The sequence below is a fragment of the Podarcis erhardii genome (assembly GCF_964252035.2).
Source record: "Podarcis erhardii genome assembly, chromosome: 9".
NCBI classification, from domain to species: domain Eukaryota; kingdom Metazoa; phylum Chordata; class Lepidosauria; order Squamata; family Lacertidae; genus Podarcis; species Podarcis erhardii.
This window is the reverse complement of record NC_138512.1, coordinates 29,080,560-29,098,947: the sequence shown is the minus strand read 5'-3', so window position 1 is coordinate 29,098,947 and position 18,388 is coordinate 29,080,560. Positions and strand designations below refer to the sequence as shown.

At 40.9% G+C, this 18,388-nt stretch overlaps 1 protein-coding gene across 1 annotated transcript in view; it reads left to right on the top strand.

Annotated features, from left to right (window-relative positions):
- The window catches only part of SNX25 (sorting nexin 25), a 50,797-nt gene that overhangs the window by 16,137 nt on the left and 16,272 nt on the right, over positions 1–18,388 (top strand). The window contains exons 4-7 of the mRNA XM_081875688.1: positions 2,904–3,076; positions 5,386–5,572; positions 6,917–6,987; positions 15,632–15,822. Of these exons, the coding sequence (XP_081731814.1) occupies positions 2,904–3,076; positions 5,386–5,572; positions 6,917–6,987; positions 15,632–15,822 (622 nt within the window). The remainder of the gene's footprint in view (positions 1–2,903; positions 3,077–5,385; positions 5,573–6,916; positions 6,988–15,631; positions 15,823–18,388) is intronic.

The window sequence follows — 18,388 nt, the reverse complement described above, 5'->3', positions numbered from 1 at the left end:
ATATATAGCACAGTAATATTACATATGTGCCCTTTTAGATATTTACAATTGAATGCCCAGTTGGGAATTAAAACATGGAGACTTAACAGGATTTCACTGTGTTTTAAAATCCATGCAAACTTTTAGTGCAGTGGTGGGGAACATCTGGCTTGCCAGTCTGATTCTGCCTGCCATGGTTGCCGGTTTTACCTATGAGAACCTAACACTTGCTACTCACTTTGTTGAATTGCAGTTAGTTTTAACTTTCTGACAGACTCAGGTAATGAATCAAGACATGAGTTTGTTCCAGTTGCACATTCATTATAGCTTATGTGACTTGGGCACACTCTTTGCTCTTGCTTACACCCTCAGGAGGGATCACTTGCAAGTTGCTAACTTGCCATTGATAGCCTGGTAAAGTACTGCAGGAAAATGCAGAGAACAAACATGCCTTGCAAACTAGGTTGAAGGATAGGTAAGACTACTGCTGTTGCCATTTTCTTTCTCCTCTTCTGTTAACAGCTTTTCCAGTAGTCATTTTAATGCATGTGGTAGACATGGGAAACATGAGAGGGTTTTTCTTTGCAAATAGTTTCAAGGCCAGCCAGAAATATTAAAGCAGTTAAGAAATAAAAGCTGAAATAGCTGACTTGGTAGCTAGATGGTCTCTCTCTTAGCAAATGAAACAAAACGGAAACATCCATATCTATAGGATTTGTGTTTTCTTGCTAGTGCCCTAAATTATACCTTTTCCCCTGGAAAAGGGTTCTAGCAGATCAAACTTGCTTTAATTCTGCCAATCTCTTAAGAAGCTGAGGCAATGCAGATAAAGAGATGTACAGCCACTTCTGCTCCCTTGTGAATTACTTAGCAGTTTGCTGCAGCCTTGTGTGGAAGCCCTGGTAGATACACAGTACAGTCCTGTGAAAAATGTATTTTTAGATTTACTGCAGCGTAAACATCTTTCAGATTTATCTCCTGCCTGTTGGGGAGCCCCTTTAACACTGTCAAGATGATGAAGAACCAAAATGGTTTCAGGATTTTTTTTTTATTTTTTTAAAGTTGCAATTAGAGTTAATAGGAGGCTAATATGAATGTGGTCTCAGGTTTGCTTGGAAAAGACTCTCACTTGCACACCTTGATCACTTACCCTACTTTCTAAACAGATTTTTGGCGTTTAATGCCTTTTAAAATGCCACTCTCAGCATGCTTGTCTCAGCCAATGGTAAGAGACCCATTTCCTTTGCAAAACTGGATAAAGGTATCAAAATGGCCCCACCATCCTTCTTTCCAAGCCATGGTGGACCGAGGTTGCAAGGCTGTCCTTGTGCATTCAGGACATATATTTTTGACAATGGAGTGCAATGTGCAAAGTCAGAGCAATTTGCAGGATGAGGGAAGACAAGTAGCCTGCTTCTTACTTTTCCTTGGCCCAGGATTGTTCCTCCTGAGACTGGCTTGAAAGCCTTGGTTGATTGAGAATGCTTAGCCAGCTCTGAATAATTTGTCAGGGGTTTGGACTTAGTGCCCCCTGCTTTTCCTGAGCTCAGTTCCTACCCTACTGATTGTCCCAGTGATTGGGAAGTTACATGGTCTCTTTTTGCTATGAAAACAACTGTGGGTGGGCTCAGAGGAACGGACAGCTTTCTTTACCTATCAGGGTTTATTTAGGGGAAAGGAAACTGAATGTATAATTCATTGTCTTTTACCCTACAGTTTGATCTAACTGTGGTTTGCACAAACTAGCTTTCCTCTGAATAAGGACTGCAGGTTGTTTTGAACTTCAAATAGAAACTTGAAACTTCTTCCCTTCACACATCAAAGACTGAGACAGAGAGGAAGTGTGTGAACCCAGGACTTAGGTCTGCTTTTCCCAATAAACTGGATTTAAACCATGGTTTGGTGTTGCATCTCAACTGGGCTGGTGTGTTTCATGAACTGTAAATGATTTTTATTTTAGGTGAGGTTTGATTTTGTTCTGTCTTTGTTGTGAATGCTGTACTTTGTGCCTGGTAGGCCTCTCCTTTTACATATCACCTGCTGCCTGAAAATGCTGCATCAGAACATATTAGAGCTTTATGGAATACTTTCTTGCATGCATTTTATTGCAAGAGCTGCGTCAAGGATTTTCAAACACCTGCTAAGATAAACTTATCCAGTACATGTTTGCATACTGGCCCTCTTATGCAAGCATACGCTGGAAGTATTTTACTGGCTGATTGGAAATGGAAATGAAGCCCTGGTCTGGGCCTTTTTCTACAGCATTTGCAAAGCAGGCCTCAAACTGACAATTGCAAGCTCCCTTGCAAGCTGACGGCTTTTCAATAACAAGATGGACCAAAATGAAAATCTGTGATAAGTGCTTTGTATGGAAATTCTGTAAAATAGACATTGGAGCTGTTGAAAAATACATTTGCATATGTTTGTTTGAACCAATTCATTGAGCTTTTTAAAGTTTATCTGGTTTATTCAAAGCAATAGATAGCATAAAGCTGAAGTGAAGCCTTTCAAATTCCTCCACAGACATGTTAGAGGAGGGAACACAGGGATGTGAGATCTGATGCTTGTCCCCATAAACCTTGTCCTCACAAACTACTAAATCTCACCATGGCATAGTGTTGTGAAACCACAGGTGTGTGTAAGAAATTCAGAAATGTTCATAACTTTGTTAACATTGCAAAGTCCAAGTGATTTAAATTGCTGTTTTCCTTTTCTTTCTATAACGAATAAAGAAGAAGGGAGGGGCTTCCTGTGGGGAAATGTACAACTAAGTCATACTGTAACTAAAAAAAATAAATATATTGCATGTAACATTCAACAAGGGCAGTGTTTTTTATAGGTAGCTGGCTTTCTTCTTTTATGGTTCGGGAATCTTCAAGCAGTGATGACTAGAGGATGATTAACTTTCTGCTGCTCCTCTTTAGACTGGAAGAGCAGCCACGGCCATTTTTATTGCATCCGTGCTTGAGGAACTCTGATGAAGAAGCAAGATTCCTGCAAGCATGTTCTCAAATTTTGGTGTATTGTCTTCTGCCCTCAAAGGATGCCCGGTCGCTGAGCTTGCGCATAGTCCTTGCAGAAATACTTGCATCAAAAGGTAATTATAGGCCAGGTCAAGCGTTTGCTCACGATTAGAAAATCAGCCTGCACATTTATTTATTTATTTCATAAAATTTATATACCGCTTGAGTCTTAAGAAACCTCAAAGCAGTTCACAAAAAAGTAAGAAAATCAAGAAAAATTTGCATCCCTATGTCAAAACATACAAAAGTTAAAATAGTTGAAACAGATTAAAATTTCCTCAACAAGGGTTATTGGTCTTTTGGGACCTGTGGGCACATTTGCAAATTGCAGCAACTGTTGTGGGCACCATGGAGATACAGTCGTATCTTGGAAGTCAAACGGAATCTGTTCTGCAAGTCCATTTGACTTCCAAAACGTTCGGATACCGTAGCGTGGCTTCTGATTGGCTGCAGGAGCTTCGGAAACTGTGGAAGCCCCGTTGGACATTCGGCTTCCGAAAGAACGTTCGAAAACCGGAACACTCAATTCCGGTTTCCGATCGTTCAGGAGCCAGAACATTCGACCCCCAAGGCGTTTGGGAGCCTAGGTACAGCTGTACTGCGACTCAGCAAGCATCACAACACCAATGGGATGTTTTTCTGAAGCCTGATTTTAGCAAGGGGAGTGGAACCTGTGGGAGCTGCTTTGGTAACCCTTCCTGTGCATGCATTGACTTTATTGCATCTTGCTTGTTCTGATAGCTTTTTAGAGGAGCCCAGGAGATCTCTCTTTGGATCTACAGATTTTAGTCACTGAAAAAGCCGCACGTTTTTCTTGATGTGTACCACAGTGAAGGCTTTCATGCAATGAGGGCAGGCATACAATTAGACTGAAGGCAGCCTGACTCATCAGGTGCATGAGATGAATGTTGCATACGAAGGCCCGTACCACAATAAACTTGTCAGTCTCCAGGGCGTCACAGGCTTTTTGCTGCTACAATCTAATATGGCATTTTTTCTGGAACTCATAAATGGAAATGTCTATTTCATTTAGAAATAAAGGTGACTTCATTTTAAGTAGGGCTATCAGCTTACCCTAATCAGGTAACCAACCCTGATTAGTTGGTTAATCACCTACCCTTTCAATGATTATATTTGTAAAATAATAATAATTTATTATTTGTACCCCGCCCATATGACTGTGTTGTCCCAGCCACTCTGGGTGGCTTCCAGCATATATAAAAACATGGTACAGTGGTGCCTCGAGTTACCAACGCCTCAGGTTACAAACGGTTCAGGTTACAAACTCCGCTAACCTGGAAGAGTTACCTCAAGCTGAGAACTTTGCCCCAGGATGAATTCGGAAATCGTGTGCCGGTGGCACAGTGGCAGCAAGAGGCCCCATTAGCGAAAGCACGCCTCTAGTTAAGAACGGTTTCAAGTTAAGAACAGACCTCCGGAACAAATTAAGTTTGTAACTAGAGGTACCACTGTATTTTCAGCATATTACTGAAACCTCAGTATAACTGTCTCTTTGAGACATTAAACAAATTTACGTGATTTACAACAATAAATAAAAAACACCATTAATTCTTAGAAAAAGAGGCAATTTTTTATATTTTTGTTTTCATTCTTTTACTCATAGGAACAAAGGAAGCTGTCTTATACCATTGGTTCATTTTGGCCAATATTGTCTATGGTAGCTATCTAAACTTTTCAGATCTAGGCTCTACTTTTAACACAAGCATGCATTTGGGAACTTATTTCTTAACATTTTACCATATATTTGCATGGTGGTAGTTCTCCTGTTGTGGACCCACATTGGATCACACCCAACCCACTAGTTGAAGACCAGTGGTCTACAGTGACTGTCAGGGGCTCTCCATGGTGTCAGGATAGGTATCAATCCAAAAGAGTCCCATAAAAACAAGTATTCTCTTAATTTGCAGCTCTTCTGATATAAAATTTGCACTTGCCGATCAGTCAACTACAGCTATAATGGATTGAATTAAAGATTTAAAGCTTGCTCTCCTATTTTTTTTCAGGGTTCTAGGAAATACTTCATAAGCATGAAGCAACAGTATTTTAACAGACTGAATTTCCAAACTCCTGGTTGTGTGTCACCTCCAGCTATTTTTAGGAAACGTTCTTTAAGGCTACAATGGGATGCACACTTCTTGGGAACAGTTTTCCCACTGGGCACTGGGATTTGTGTCCAAGTAAATAAGATCAAGCTGTTAAGAATTTTAGAAATAGACGTAACACCAGCATTTAGAAGTGGTTCATTTGTATCCATAAATTCAGGCTAATATTATTTAGTGCAAAATGTACAGGGTTTTTTTCCCTCGATGAAGATGTCTGCAGCGTTACATGTGTGCCACGTTCTTCTTTTTTAAAACTTCAGTACTGAAACCCATGGTAGAGCTCCTGAGTGATCCCAACTACATCAACCAAATGTTGCTTGTCCAGATGGAGTACCGGGAACAGGTGAACGAGCATCACAAAAGAGCCTACACATATGCTCCTTCTTACGAAGAGTTCATCAAGCTTATTAACAGCAACTCGGATGTTGAGTTCCTCAAACAACTAAGGTAATTCCATGTTTGCTTATAGGAAACTCGACACAAAATAGGTCCATTGGCATTCATTGAATTGGGGGCAAAGTCTGTATCAGAGAGAGCACAGGCATGTTCTAGTTAGTACTTATGGCATGCAGGTAATTGAGGCCGTGGGTAGCTATACTATGACCCATATCCAAAGTGCGTATTCTCCAGCCCAGTGTTACTGGAGGCAGGTGTTTTTGCTTTATTGAACTCACAGGAATAGGCCACACTCATAGAATTTATACCAGGCATGGCCAATCCAGATGGCTTATAGAGTTCCTGAGGCTGCTCACAGGAGTCAGATTGCATGCATGGCCTTATTTCTTTCTCTGTGCATATTGTTGGGTTTTTTTCCATTTCACCCTTGACAGGAGCTGGAGGCAGGCGTAGGTCAGCAATAAAGCACTCGATGTCAGTGAAGTTAACTGTTTATTGAAAGAAACAAAACAGCTCTGTCCTAGTGGTCACCACAACCCTTCCCAGTATGTCTTGGCCCAATGAATCAGTTGTGAGGACTGAAGGTCCCTTCTCCTCCCCTGAGTTCTTCCCCAGCAGCCGAAGGCTCCATCGTCTTCTCTCATTGCTCCGCCCACTTCATTTCTCTGTGTGTTCTGGGAGACCAAGGGGGAGGCTCAGATATATAATCTAGGGCTGGGCAATATCTGGATTTTAACATTGTGATACATCAGCAGCTAAATCCTGCAATTTACAGATATATCACGATGTGTGAAATGTATCTGGACTTCTTCTTCAGAAGCAGATGAGATATATCACTCAGCCCCATACTGCACTGGCTCGAGCAGTATGGGAGCTTGATCAGCTGAGGGGTGGGCAGCTTCCCATGCCCCTCAGTTGATCAACACCCCCTTCCTCTGGCTTGCCTGAGCTGGGGGGGGGGGGCGTCTTCCTTAAACTATTCAGCTGAGGGGCGGGAATCAAAATTGCAAGATTATAGTCTTTCTGTAAGCCACACATTTAGATAACATACGATTTCTGGTCTTAGTAATATTTTTAATCCTTTAATTATTGTATACACGACTACAAAAATATTCTGAAAACTGCTACAGTCTGACAGCCCTGAGAGTTATAACTGTTATAATCCGTTATGGTGATAATAACTTCTGAGGGATGCATGTTAAATTTTGGTAGTAGAGATGTCGGTGTAAACATTAAACCAATCCAAAATGTCCTATCCTCTATACTGCATAAAACCAAAAACTCTGCTCAGTCCTTCCACTCCTCACTCAAAAGTCTTTCCTTTCATTGTTGCTTATAGGTACTATTAGCCATGAAGCCAAAAAGATCTGATTGTATTCTTCTCTTTGTAACTAGGTATCAGATTTTGGTGGAAATAGTTCAAGCAACCACTATCGGCAGCTTTCCACAGTTGAAAAGACAAAAAGGTAAGTTGTGTCTTTTCGGGAGGTGTTTAAAACTAGAAAACTTATAACTAATTCTTTACATTGCCATCTGAGATTAAGAGTTTCATGCTGTACCAACTGAGCTATCCCATCTGTAAACTGAGAATACTGTTCTTACGTTGTTTATAAGGAAAGCAAACATAGCGGGGAGGCTACATTGCAAAATGCGAGGGGGGTACCACTGTGTAATATTGCATGCCCTCTTTTACCATCTTGAAATGATGTATATCATCCTAGGATATGGTCATTTTTGTTTTGATGCCAAATTTGTCTACATGCAGAGAGAGTCTAAGCAAAGTATTTTCATTTGATGAAAAATGAAGGCTGGTTGAAAACATGCCTCTTTTAGCCTTCAGCTTTCTACAACAACAATGGAACCACTTTCAAAACTTTTCCAGCATTCGAAATGTTGGTTGATCCATTTCAGTTTTGCTTCACGTACATCATTTTTATTTTACTGAGATGACTGTTCCTTTGTTCAGGGCTGGTACATTTTACTTGCTTTTTGGTTCACTTCTCACATCTGTCCACTTTAGTTATTTGGGGACGAAAGGGCAGACTTTTATGTTGTGGGGTTTTGCCCGCTGGCCATCCATTGTGATAAGCACAATGCACTGCCAATATCAGTACTGGCAAATAAATAACATAATAGAAGATTAATGAATAATGATAAATAAATGGCATAGTGAGAATCCCAAAATAGCATGCTCATCCCCCAAAATCATTTGAATGTTTTTGTGTGCCCTTATGTGGATTTCTGACGTGCTTCATTTTACTTCAGTTTCATTTTAAGTGCATAATTTTCTGTTCCATTTTTGTTACATACTCTAGTTATCTTTCTTTTGTTCCTATTTCTAAAGGCATGCTTTGAAATGGGTTACTTGAAATAGGTTATTTATTGCATAAAAAGCCTAATGTTGAAATAGTACTAAAGGCAAAATATAAACAGTATTTGTTGTTAACTTCCCTTTGCAAAGAGCGAGATATTTATGAATATATTCATTTACTGGAAAGACCATTTCATAAGCTACTGAGTGGAGAGGCTACACAATAGGCATGAGACTTCTGTTTGTGCTGTGATTTGTAGGCTCAGATTGATGATTTCCAGGCATGGGTCCGAACGTTTTTCTTTTGTCCCGCTACTTTCCCTTGGAAAACCCACTATTTACTTGCAGTATCGTCTTATCCCATATGTGCCCACTCAGCTGCTTTGATCTGTGGAATTGGCATGGACTGTTACAAATCCCGCATAATACTCAATTTGTACTTATAAGAAATCAGTCTTTTAAGCTCTACCTATCAGAGAGGCACCCTCAATGTACTTTTTTCAGCACTTGCTTATAACATTTGCGTAGGCAAGATGTTGATGTATTTTAATCTCTTTTTACTGTACTGTTAATTTTAATTATCTTTTGCAGTCGTACCTTGGAAGTCGAACAGAATCCATTCTGGAAATCCGTTTGATTTCTGAAACGTTTGGAAATCAAAGTGCAGCTTCTAATTGGCTGCAGGAAGCTTCTGCAGCCAATCGGAAGCCACAGAAGCCACATTTGGCTTCCAGAAATAGTTTGCAAACCGGAACATTCACTTCCTGGTTTGCAGTGTTTGGGAGCCAAAACGTTTGAGAACTAAACTGTTCGAAAACCAAGTTACAACTTTATTTTTTTTCCATTTCTTGTTTAAAGGTTTCTGGTAGCTTTAATATTTCTTGCAAACCACTTAGAGGTTTTATTGCAGTTGAGCAGAATATACGTTTCATTAAATTAAATAAAGAAATAGTACCCAACAAGAATCCATTTCTGCTAGCAAGCAGAAAATACATACACTGGGCTATTGATTTTTAAATACATGTCCAAACAGTTTGGGCTTGGGCTCATGCAGACTTCCGTTTGTGCTGTGATTTGTAGGCACAGGTCCAAGCAGAGTTTGTCCCTGCTACTTTTCCTGGGAAAATGCATTGTTTACAGCTGAATCGGAACAAACAAGCCAATAGTAACACCTTGACCATGACCTGGTAACAAATGAGCAGAGGTGTTATAAGCTCACTGTACCAGCAACTATACTGCAGCACTCCGCACTTAACTGCATTTTAGAGGCCAAGTGCAAGGGAAGCGCCACATAGAGTGCATTGCAGTAATCTAGTCTTATAATCACCAGTACTCAAACTACTGTGGTTTAGCTCTCCAGGTCCAGGAATCAAGTTTCTAGAATTCATATTGAGGAATACAGTTATTAAAGACTCAATGGGTCTGTGCTGAGATAGCAAATGGTGCCCTTGGATGTTTTTAGTGTCGCTAATAACATTTTAACTACAGTCGTACTTCGGAAGTTGAATAGAAGTCTGTTCGACTTCTGAAACGTTTGACTTCCAAAGCACGGCTTCTGATTGGCTACAGGAAGCTCCTGCAGCCAATCGGAAGCCGTGGAAGCCCAGTCGAACGTTCGGCTTCCAAAAGAACATTCGAAAACTGGAATGCTCACTTCCGGTTTTTGATTGTTCGGGGGCTGGAACCTTTGACTTCCAAGGCGTTCAGGAGCCGAGGTATGACTGTACAGTGGTACCTCAGGTTACATACACTTCAGGTTACATACGCTTCAGGTTACAGACTCCACTAACCCAGAAATAGTGCTTCAGGTTAAGAACTTTGCTTCAGGATGAGAACAGAAATCGTGCTCCGGCGGCACGGCGGCAGCAGGAGGCCCCATTAGCTAAAGTGGTGCTTCAGGTTAAGAACAGTTTCAGGTTAAGTATGGACCTCCGGAACGAATTAAGTACTTAACCTGAGGTACCACTGTACTACTACTTCTTCATTAAAAAAAAGGGTTGTGCAAGCCAAGTTGTTGCTTTTTTTGTTGTTACTTGGTCCACTAGAATGTCCTTCCCCTCCGAAATCCCCTCTCCCTGAGCTGCAGGTAGGAATCCCTTACCTCAAAAATGTGTCAGTGTTTCTCTCTTCATAGCAGCTTGCTTGACATTTGCAGCAAATGGCCATTAGGATGACAAGCTGACAACTAATCTCTCTCATTACGTCCTTTTTAAGTACCCCCTCAGCATGATTAGAAAGATTGCTGCAAAGAACACTGAATGTGTGTCACAAAGCCTCTTCCGTGCAGCTTTTAGAATTGATTGCACATCTCCCTTCCTTCCTTGACAGAAAATGGAGCTCTCTCTAATTTCCATCATCCTGTGAAATTACTATGGGCTGCTGTTGAAATAATTCTCCCTGTGTCTTCTAAAGAATAAAAATACTTTTTTAAAGTTTATATAACAAAGTAATAATAGTTTTTTTAAAAGGTCTTCTCTGCTTAGTGTATCTGCAGCCCAGGCACATACCATTGGCTACCAGTTGGCCCGATATCACTTTGCCACTCTGTTTTATATAATGTGTTTGTTTTAGCGTTTCAAATTGTAAACCATCTTGAGTGCCTTGGGAGAAAGGCGGTATGGAAATCAAATCAATAAATATTTACTTAATTTTGTGGCAGACCCTGAGCTTACAATGCTACTGTCCCAAGTTCAGAGGAGTGCAGCAACTGAGAGCTGTGTATTTTTCAAACCACTTCTGATTCTGTATGTAAATGTTACAGTATTTATAGTATTAATTTTTATAGTGTTCTATTTGGCTTAGAAGGAAAAATGGAAGGGCAGTACAGTCATACCTCAGGTTGAATGTGCTTCAGGTTGAGCGCTTTTGGGTTGCGCTCCACGGCAACCCAGAAGTAACGGAGCATGTTACTTCTGGATTTCGCCGCTCGCGCATGCGCAGGTGCTAAAAATGACGTCATACATGGAAGTGGCAAAACGCGACCCATGCACACGCAGACGCGCCGTCACGTCTTACATTCCATTCAGGATGCAAACGGGGCTCCAGAACGGATCCCGTTCGCATCCTGAGGTACCACTGTATATAAATTCAATAAAAATTAATAAGTTTCTGCAGATCAGCATTGCAGGCTGCAACTTATACAAAGACTTGCTTCAAAGTAGACATATATAGGATTGCATTTTATTTTTAATTTTTCCAGATATTTGTTTACCAGTTCATTGATACCAGGCAATAGTGGAGGCTGCTGAGAGTGAACCAAAGGGCTATGGAATTTGTTAGGGTGTTGTTAAACTGGAAAAGCATGCTGGAGCCACACACACACACACCCGCCTCTTGTTTGTTGGCTTTGTCTCTGTCTCTTAAAACCACAGTTTCCCATCTGAGTAACAACTGTGGTTTAAATGTCAAGCTTATTGATCAAGATCTTGATATCTGTGTATATTCTGCTTCTTGACTTTTCTTATGCATTTTTGTAGAATGCAAAAAATCTTTATGGAATATTCATTTCTACTCAGCTGTTGTGGAAAAAGTTAGCTGTGGACTTGTGGCAGACTGGAGACTTTTGGAAGAATGGGAAGGTGGCATAGGGGAAGGTGGTATTCTCAAATTTCAGCCAACCAAGTGTTTTCAAGAGAAGATCTGATTCACAGTCTTGAATTACTTGTTCTTTTACCCACTTGGTTATGGGCCAGAAAAAGATCCTTGTTAGTTGTACTTTTCTGTATGAGAATAGGCTTTACTTTCAAAATTTGGACAAATACTCCACCTGGGGTCATTTCTTCTTCAAAAGATCTTGCTCCCTCAGAGCTTAAGAGATTCAGAATCAGTAACTATAGGAGGCTACGCAGTTTCTTCCACTTGAATGTTTCAGTGTAAGTAGGTACAATTTGTACTAGCTTTTTAAGTCGATGCGAAAAAGTGCACTTCTGTGTGTACAGGAACCAATTTGTACAGCTTAATCGTTTAGGTGTGGGTGGTGAAGGAATTTCAATTTTTTAGTATTTTGAGTAGGCATAAATATGCTACTCTTCATTTTTGCATTTATACCTATGAGAAAAACATTTCTGATGGATAATAAAAAATACAAAAAACGTTGCATATATCCAGTTTTGTAAATATACTCTGTAGAATAGGGGCTGTTCGAAATGTTTGAATCCTGTGATTAAGACATGGACTAGAATCCATGAAAGCTGATGCTGTAATAAATTTGTTAGTCCTCAAAGGTACTGCAATGATGTATTATGGCCAAAAGGTTCTAGTTAGGATGCATTGTTATGAAAAAAACAAACCACCTTGATTCTGTGCCTTGAGGAGAGATCAAAGGGATTGAGGGGGGAAATGCTTAGGTGTTTAAATTTCAAATTATTATTTATAATAGCTCAAAAAGTATTGTATTGTAAATCATTTGGGGATGCCTTGTGGGAAGCAATAGATAAATAAAAAGCAAACAATAACTTGCGAATTCCAAACACTATGGTTTGAATTTATTTTTTGCATCTTGGGCACAGTATCAAAGTTTTTCTCTTTCATTCATTTTGAATGTTTGGGGGAGATAGGCTTATAGGTTGTTGTTCTTTTATAGCCAGTTGTCCGGGGCCTTTTCCACTTTACATGCAGATTTTTTTGTGATTTGGGTATTTGATTTGATTATTTAAAGAGGGAAAGGTCCAGAATAACAGGACGCCTCTACTTTTATGGGGAAGTCAGGCTGGTGTGATTCCACATTTGTGGACAAGCCATAGAACTGGGAAGGCCTAGGCTCAAATCTTGAATATAAAGTTAACTGGCTAATCTTGGGCCAGTTATTTTCTGTCCCCGCCTTACAGGTTGTTGTGAGGATGTGCCAGGCAGAATATTCTGCACCAGGCAGAATAACATGAGAACTGTGTGCACCACATAACCTGTCCTGGACCCCCTAAACTAGACTTTTGTCTCAGATTAAATTGCTACTGTATTTGACATCTATGTGAACTGCCACCTTCCCCTTCACCTCAGGCAGCAAAATGTCTTGGCGAGAGAGAGAGAGATGAACCATGTACGCTCCCTTGGTTTTCAAACAGCTTAGTTCTTTAACGTTTTGGCTCCCGAACATCGCAGACCTGGAAGTGACTGTTCCGGTTTGCGAACTATTTTTGGAAGCCAATTTTTGCAGCCAATCGGAAGCCCACACCTTGGTTTACGAACCGTTTTGGAAGTTGAACAGACTTCCGGAACGGATTGTGTTCGACTTCCAAGGCTTCAGTACCACTGTATTTGTAACTTGTATCTCATGGACTTGAAGTTGGTTAGCAGTCATTTTGCGAGAAGCACCTCTTGTGTGCCTGAGGAGAGCTCCTAATGTACGTAAAGTACCTGAAGCGTATAAAGGAGGCTAATTAATTCATCACTTACTATTCTGTAATTAGTGCTTTGCAGTGGTTCACTTTTTATTATGGCAGATGTGTTTCCGCAAATGCAGATTTTTTTGGTTCTGGTTGTGATCAGGCATTTATATTCTTTTGCTAATTTTGTAATCTCTTTCTTGTAGTTAACAGAGGGTTTATTTAAATATCTTCAATTAATACTCTGTTCTGTTACTGAGCTAAATGGAGCAAAACTAGCCTTGAGAACCATGTTAGGCTCCCTGAAGGAAACACCTGTTTTCTTTCATCTTAAAACATGTGTCACTGGTTGTTCTGAAAGTTCATCTGCATATTTTTAGACATTTGTATAAACAAAATTTAAACTGTAGGACAAAGAGACTTCCTGAATTTTGCCTCAAAGAACAATTAAAACCTGCTCAAATGGTTTCCTGGTTGATCAGAACTGTTGTATTATAAAAACAGTATAACTCTCCCATCTGTTCATGGCCGCCAGAACTGATCTGAATGTTTGAGGAATGTTTTCATCCAGCAAGATCAATAATAGTTGGCAAACTTATATTTCATAGCTTTGTTGTTGTCGTTTAGTCGTGTCCGACTCTTTGTGACCCCATAGACCAGAGCACACCAGGCACTCCTGTCTTCTACTGCCTCCCACAGTTTGGTCAAACTCATAGCTTTGTTACCTAGGTTAAATTTGATTATACAGTGGTACCTTGGTTCTCGAACATAATCCGTTCCGGAAGTCCATTCAACTTCCGAAACATTCGAAAACCAAGGCACAGCTTCCGATTGGTGCAGGCGCCCTGGAAACAATAGCCAACAGCCGCATCAGACGTTTGGCTTCTGAAAAACGTTCGAAAACCGTAACACTTACTTCTGGGTTTTTGGCGTTCGGGAGCCAATTTGTTCGTCAACTAAGCTATTAGAGAACCACGGTTCCACTGTAATTAAGAAAGCTATCCATGAGATCTTGGAATATTCCTGTTAAGGAGGGGTTATTTTAGTAATTTTAGATTCTAGCAAGTGCCCTCATCAGTTTGGGATGGTTGCTGTAGAAACATCACTTACAATTAAACATGCTTTTTTGTGTGTACAGGATATCCTTCACTATTGATTTCAGTGTTTCATGTTCAAGGAAGCAAGAGCACATCCCCCACCCTTGACTCCTTCCTTATTTTCACCTAAGATTTACATACAACTGATCTTTTGAAAATTGCTAACTATGAAGAGATAAGTGATTACTGAGAATGTAGTATATTTTCTTTTCTGGTGGGACAAAGACTGTGGCCAACCTATATGGATGTGCATTTTATCGGTTTTGTTTTGAAGATGCCTCTCTGACCTCACTGTTTCATGTCAAGACCCCGAGGCCTCTCCCTCATGTTGAACCTGGACACAGTATATTAGGTTAAATGGGCAAATTTGGGCCACAACTTTATTGGTTACAGAATGTGAGCGGTATTGGCTTAGGCATTGGAACTACATCTGACTCCTGCCCACCATGCAGGTAGTCCAGTAAGGGTCAACCACCAATAGGGGGAGCCCTGTTGTTGTACATCAACTAGAGCTCCCCCAGGGTCCCTGATGGGGTCGTGGCATGGCCCTAGCCCCTACCTGGGCTTTGGACAAGATCCATACATCCCGGATCCCTTTAGTGGAATACCCTTAAAAATGGAGGGGCGGGTGTTGGCCATACTTCCCCTCCCCCGAACCAGGTTTTACCAATGCCTAACTGCCAAACCTTACAAAAGTTGTGACGGTTGCTAAGAGGTAGGTGAAAACCAAATGGCCAGTGCCAATTTGCCAAGTGGGAAAATTCCTACCAGGCCCCCTCAACAGGCAACCAGCCAAGATCCATAGCAAGGCCAAAATGTTGAATGGGAAGGGGTGTGTGATGCGGCCAGGGTCTCCCCAATGATGCAGGGGCTTAGCCCAGCCCCTGCTGTGTGTGGGAGGCCACGTGGCCCGCCCGCAACACCGCCCCACCCGGAAGTGGAGCGGCCTTAACAATTCTCCTTTCACAACATCTGATGAAGTCGACTGTAGCCTAGAAAACCTTGTGCTGTAATATGCTTGTTTATTTTTAAGGTGCCACATGACTCTTAGATGTTTTAGGGGTGAAAATAATAATAAAAAGCTAACATGTAAACCGTTTATGAACAATGCATTTCTATGATGATAAAAAGTGTTGTGGACCAATAAAGTTTATTAGTCAGCTTGCACAATTTGTATCTCTGTTAGCTGTTTGTGGCATAAAGGAAAGAAACGAAAAGCTACTTTTGTGAACTGTAATACCTTGGCACTAGGAGACAGTCCCGACTTTTACCACAAGGTCTTTTTTTGTTTTTTGTTTTTTGAAGCCATTCTTCAAAATTTGTTGACATGCTGACCTTTTTAAGTTCAAAAAATTAATTTTTTAACAATTGTTTTTGATAGAGAGTAAAGGTAAAGAGACGGCTGCAATGAAAGCTGACCATCTGAGAGCCCGGAACATGAAGAGGTATATTAACCAACTAACTGTAGCAAAAAAGCAGTGCGAAAAGCGAATACGGCTTCTGGGAGGTCCTGATTATGACCAGCAAGAAGATGGCATCTTTGATGATAGTGATGGCCCACAGAACCAGAAGGTAGGCATGCTGGCTCTGTTTGTGTGTTCCTTCCATCCTTCCTTCCTTCCTTCCTTCCTTCCTTCCTTCCTTCCTTCCTTCCTTCTCCATCTCTCTCTCTCTCTCTCTCTGAGTGGCATTGGTGCAGCTTTTTCTGCATCATGTTATAGGACCTGACTGGAAGTAAATGCAGGCAAACTGGAGGAGTCTCAGTACTTCAGCGGCTACCTGTTTGCACGAAGGAAAGGTTGTGGCTTTTGTAAACAATGCAGAGATTTATCTTTCCCCCCTCCGCCCTCAAACATTCTGTACTTGTTATCTTTCACTTCCTTTGGAAAGTTCAAAATATCTTATGTGAGCCTGCTATCAGGGACATTGGCAAGGCCTGCACCTGACTCTCTCTGATGACTCTAGCACCGTTCACAAATATTGACTAGCTTCAAGAGCCAGCCGGAATTTTTTGCCTGCTGTTGACCCTTGCTCTCCATAAAGTGGGAGCACGGAGGTCTTCGCTGCAGTGCTGCTCTTGAGTTTCAGAGGAGCCGGGAGCACCTCTTGAAGCCCAGTGCAACCGTGCAGGGATTTGTCCTCATCACATTAAATTTGTAGGGACTGTGACCTTGCCAGTGCTTCTATTTCTGTTTCCCAAGGCTAAGCACGAGGTCAGGGGATTCCCCAGGCATTGTCAAAGTTTGGAAGAATAGAGAGAAACTTCCAGTCACCACACTGACTATGGAAAGCAGCGTGGAGTCTCACTGATTGTAAAGTTCAGCACGAGATCCAGAAGATACCCTTGTTCTGTGTTCTTCAAGTGTTGCAGAACTTGCAAACAAGGGTGCAAGTCCCTAAAAGCATATACTCGTCCAGAATTTTATTTTTCATGTGGCTGTTTTTGTATGGTATTCTCCCCCCTCCTGCAGTTTTAGTGGAAATTGTCAACTTCTTTGGAAAGCCTTTAAAAGCTGGGACTCCTGTTCTATAGTCAACATAATGGCTCTCATACTACAGGCCACAATGGCCCTCTTTCTTATAAAAATTGTGCTATATTGAAATGTAGTACATAATTTTAGTAGCTTACCTAAGTCAGTTTGTCAAATATTTTGTCATGACATATATGTGAATCATATATTTGGGCACACGGTTGGCATGGGGAAGAAACTCCACATTTCATAATAAAATAAAACAATTTATATGTTCCAGCTGTGCTTTGGCAGAATATTTGAGCAGCGAAGGTTGTCCTATGTTGACTTCACAGGTAACAATAAGGATACTACCCCAGTCAACACAAATTGTCATGCTTCCAGGTAAATGTGGACATGATTGGACCACATGGCTGCAATTCTGTGTGCATGCATTTAGAATTAAGTCTCCTTGGATTCAGTGGGACTAATTCTGAGTAAATATACACAGGACCAAGACTGAAAGGTTCTTTATCTCAACTCTCAACTCCTCCTGAGATGCGGCAGAGTTAAAGGGCACCTGTTGAATTTTCATCCGTGAGTTTGAAGGTACTTGACTTTAAAAAGCTTAAAGGGACACACCGTAGCTGTGGACTAGCTCTAAAATTAGATCTTCTAGTTCATAGCCAATCACGTGACAGGATTCTTGCCTGTGTCCCAGCATAGCTGTCTGCTTTCAGTTTATTGCAGGGCACCAAGGGTACTGGAATTTCCAAGACCTTGTGAGAACATTTCAGCCTTGTTCAAGGACTATACAAATTTCACATGCTTGGAAGAGAAGGCATTTTAAAAACTGTATCTGTGTTGACTGCAGTTCAAAGCATCTCACTTGGATGCAGCTTCTACTGACAACAGTGGGTCTTGTTTCGGAGTAAATGCAATTAGGATTGTGCAAAAATTTGGTAAAACTGGCACGAATGCTTGCAGCCAAAGCATAAAAACCGCAGCCTCTTCTACCATGATAATGATACATCTAATTCATTTTTTTATTCCTTTCTTACTTTAAAGCAAGTCAATCTGTGAAGAAATATTTGCAAACGAGTACCACTCCTCACAGTACTGAATTAATAAAGTACAACAAGAGCGCCAGTGATTGCATTGCAATAATATTTCAGACTGAGTTGTGTTTTTGCTTTTATTATCCTGTGGCATTTTTTTATATGCCCTTGGATTTGACTCCCCCTGCCTTGGGGATTTAGAAGCATCTAAATAGGTTTAGAGGGAATGAGCTATTTAAACAAGCGGATGAAATATATAGTGGCTGAATTTAGTTTTAAGATGGTTAGCAGTAAGAATCACCGGAGGGAGAGTGGCCTTCTACTTCCTTCCATTTAAAGGGGAAAAAAGAATCCTGTCAATAACTGTCAAATCTGTTTGCCTGGTACGCATAACAAATTCCTCTTCAAAGAGTCCAGTTTACAGAGACGTTGACATTTTTAAGAGTAAATTGAACGTATAGAGAAAAAGGGAAGGGCAAGAAGAGTCAAGTAGATGTTCTGGAGTGGCCAGAACAAGATTTTTAGCCCCTCTTGTTCCATTTTAGCTTTGGAGAGCCAGACATTGCCAAAGATTTCCATGCCTTTTCAGTACCCTGCCAGTCTGAGAACAGGTTGTTGGGCTTCTCCAAG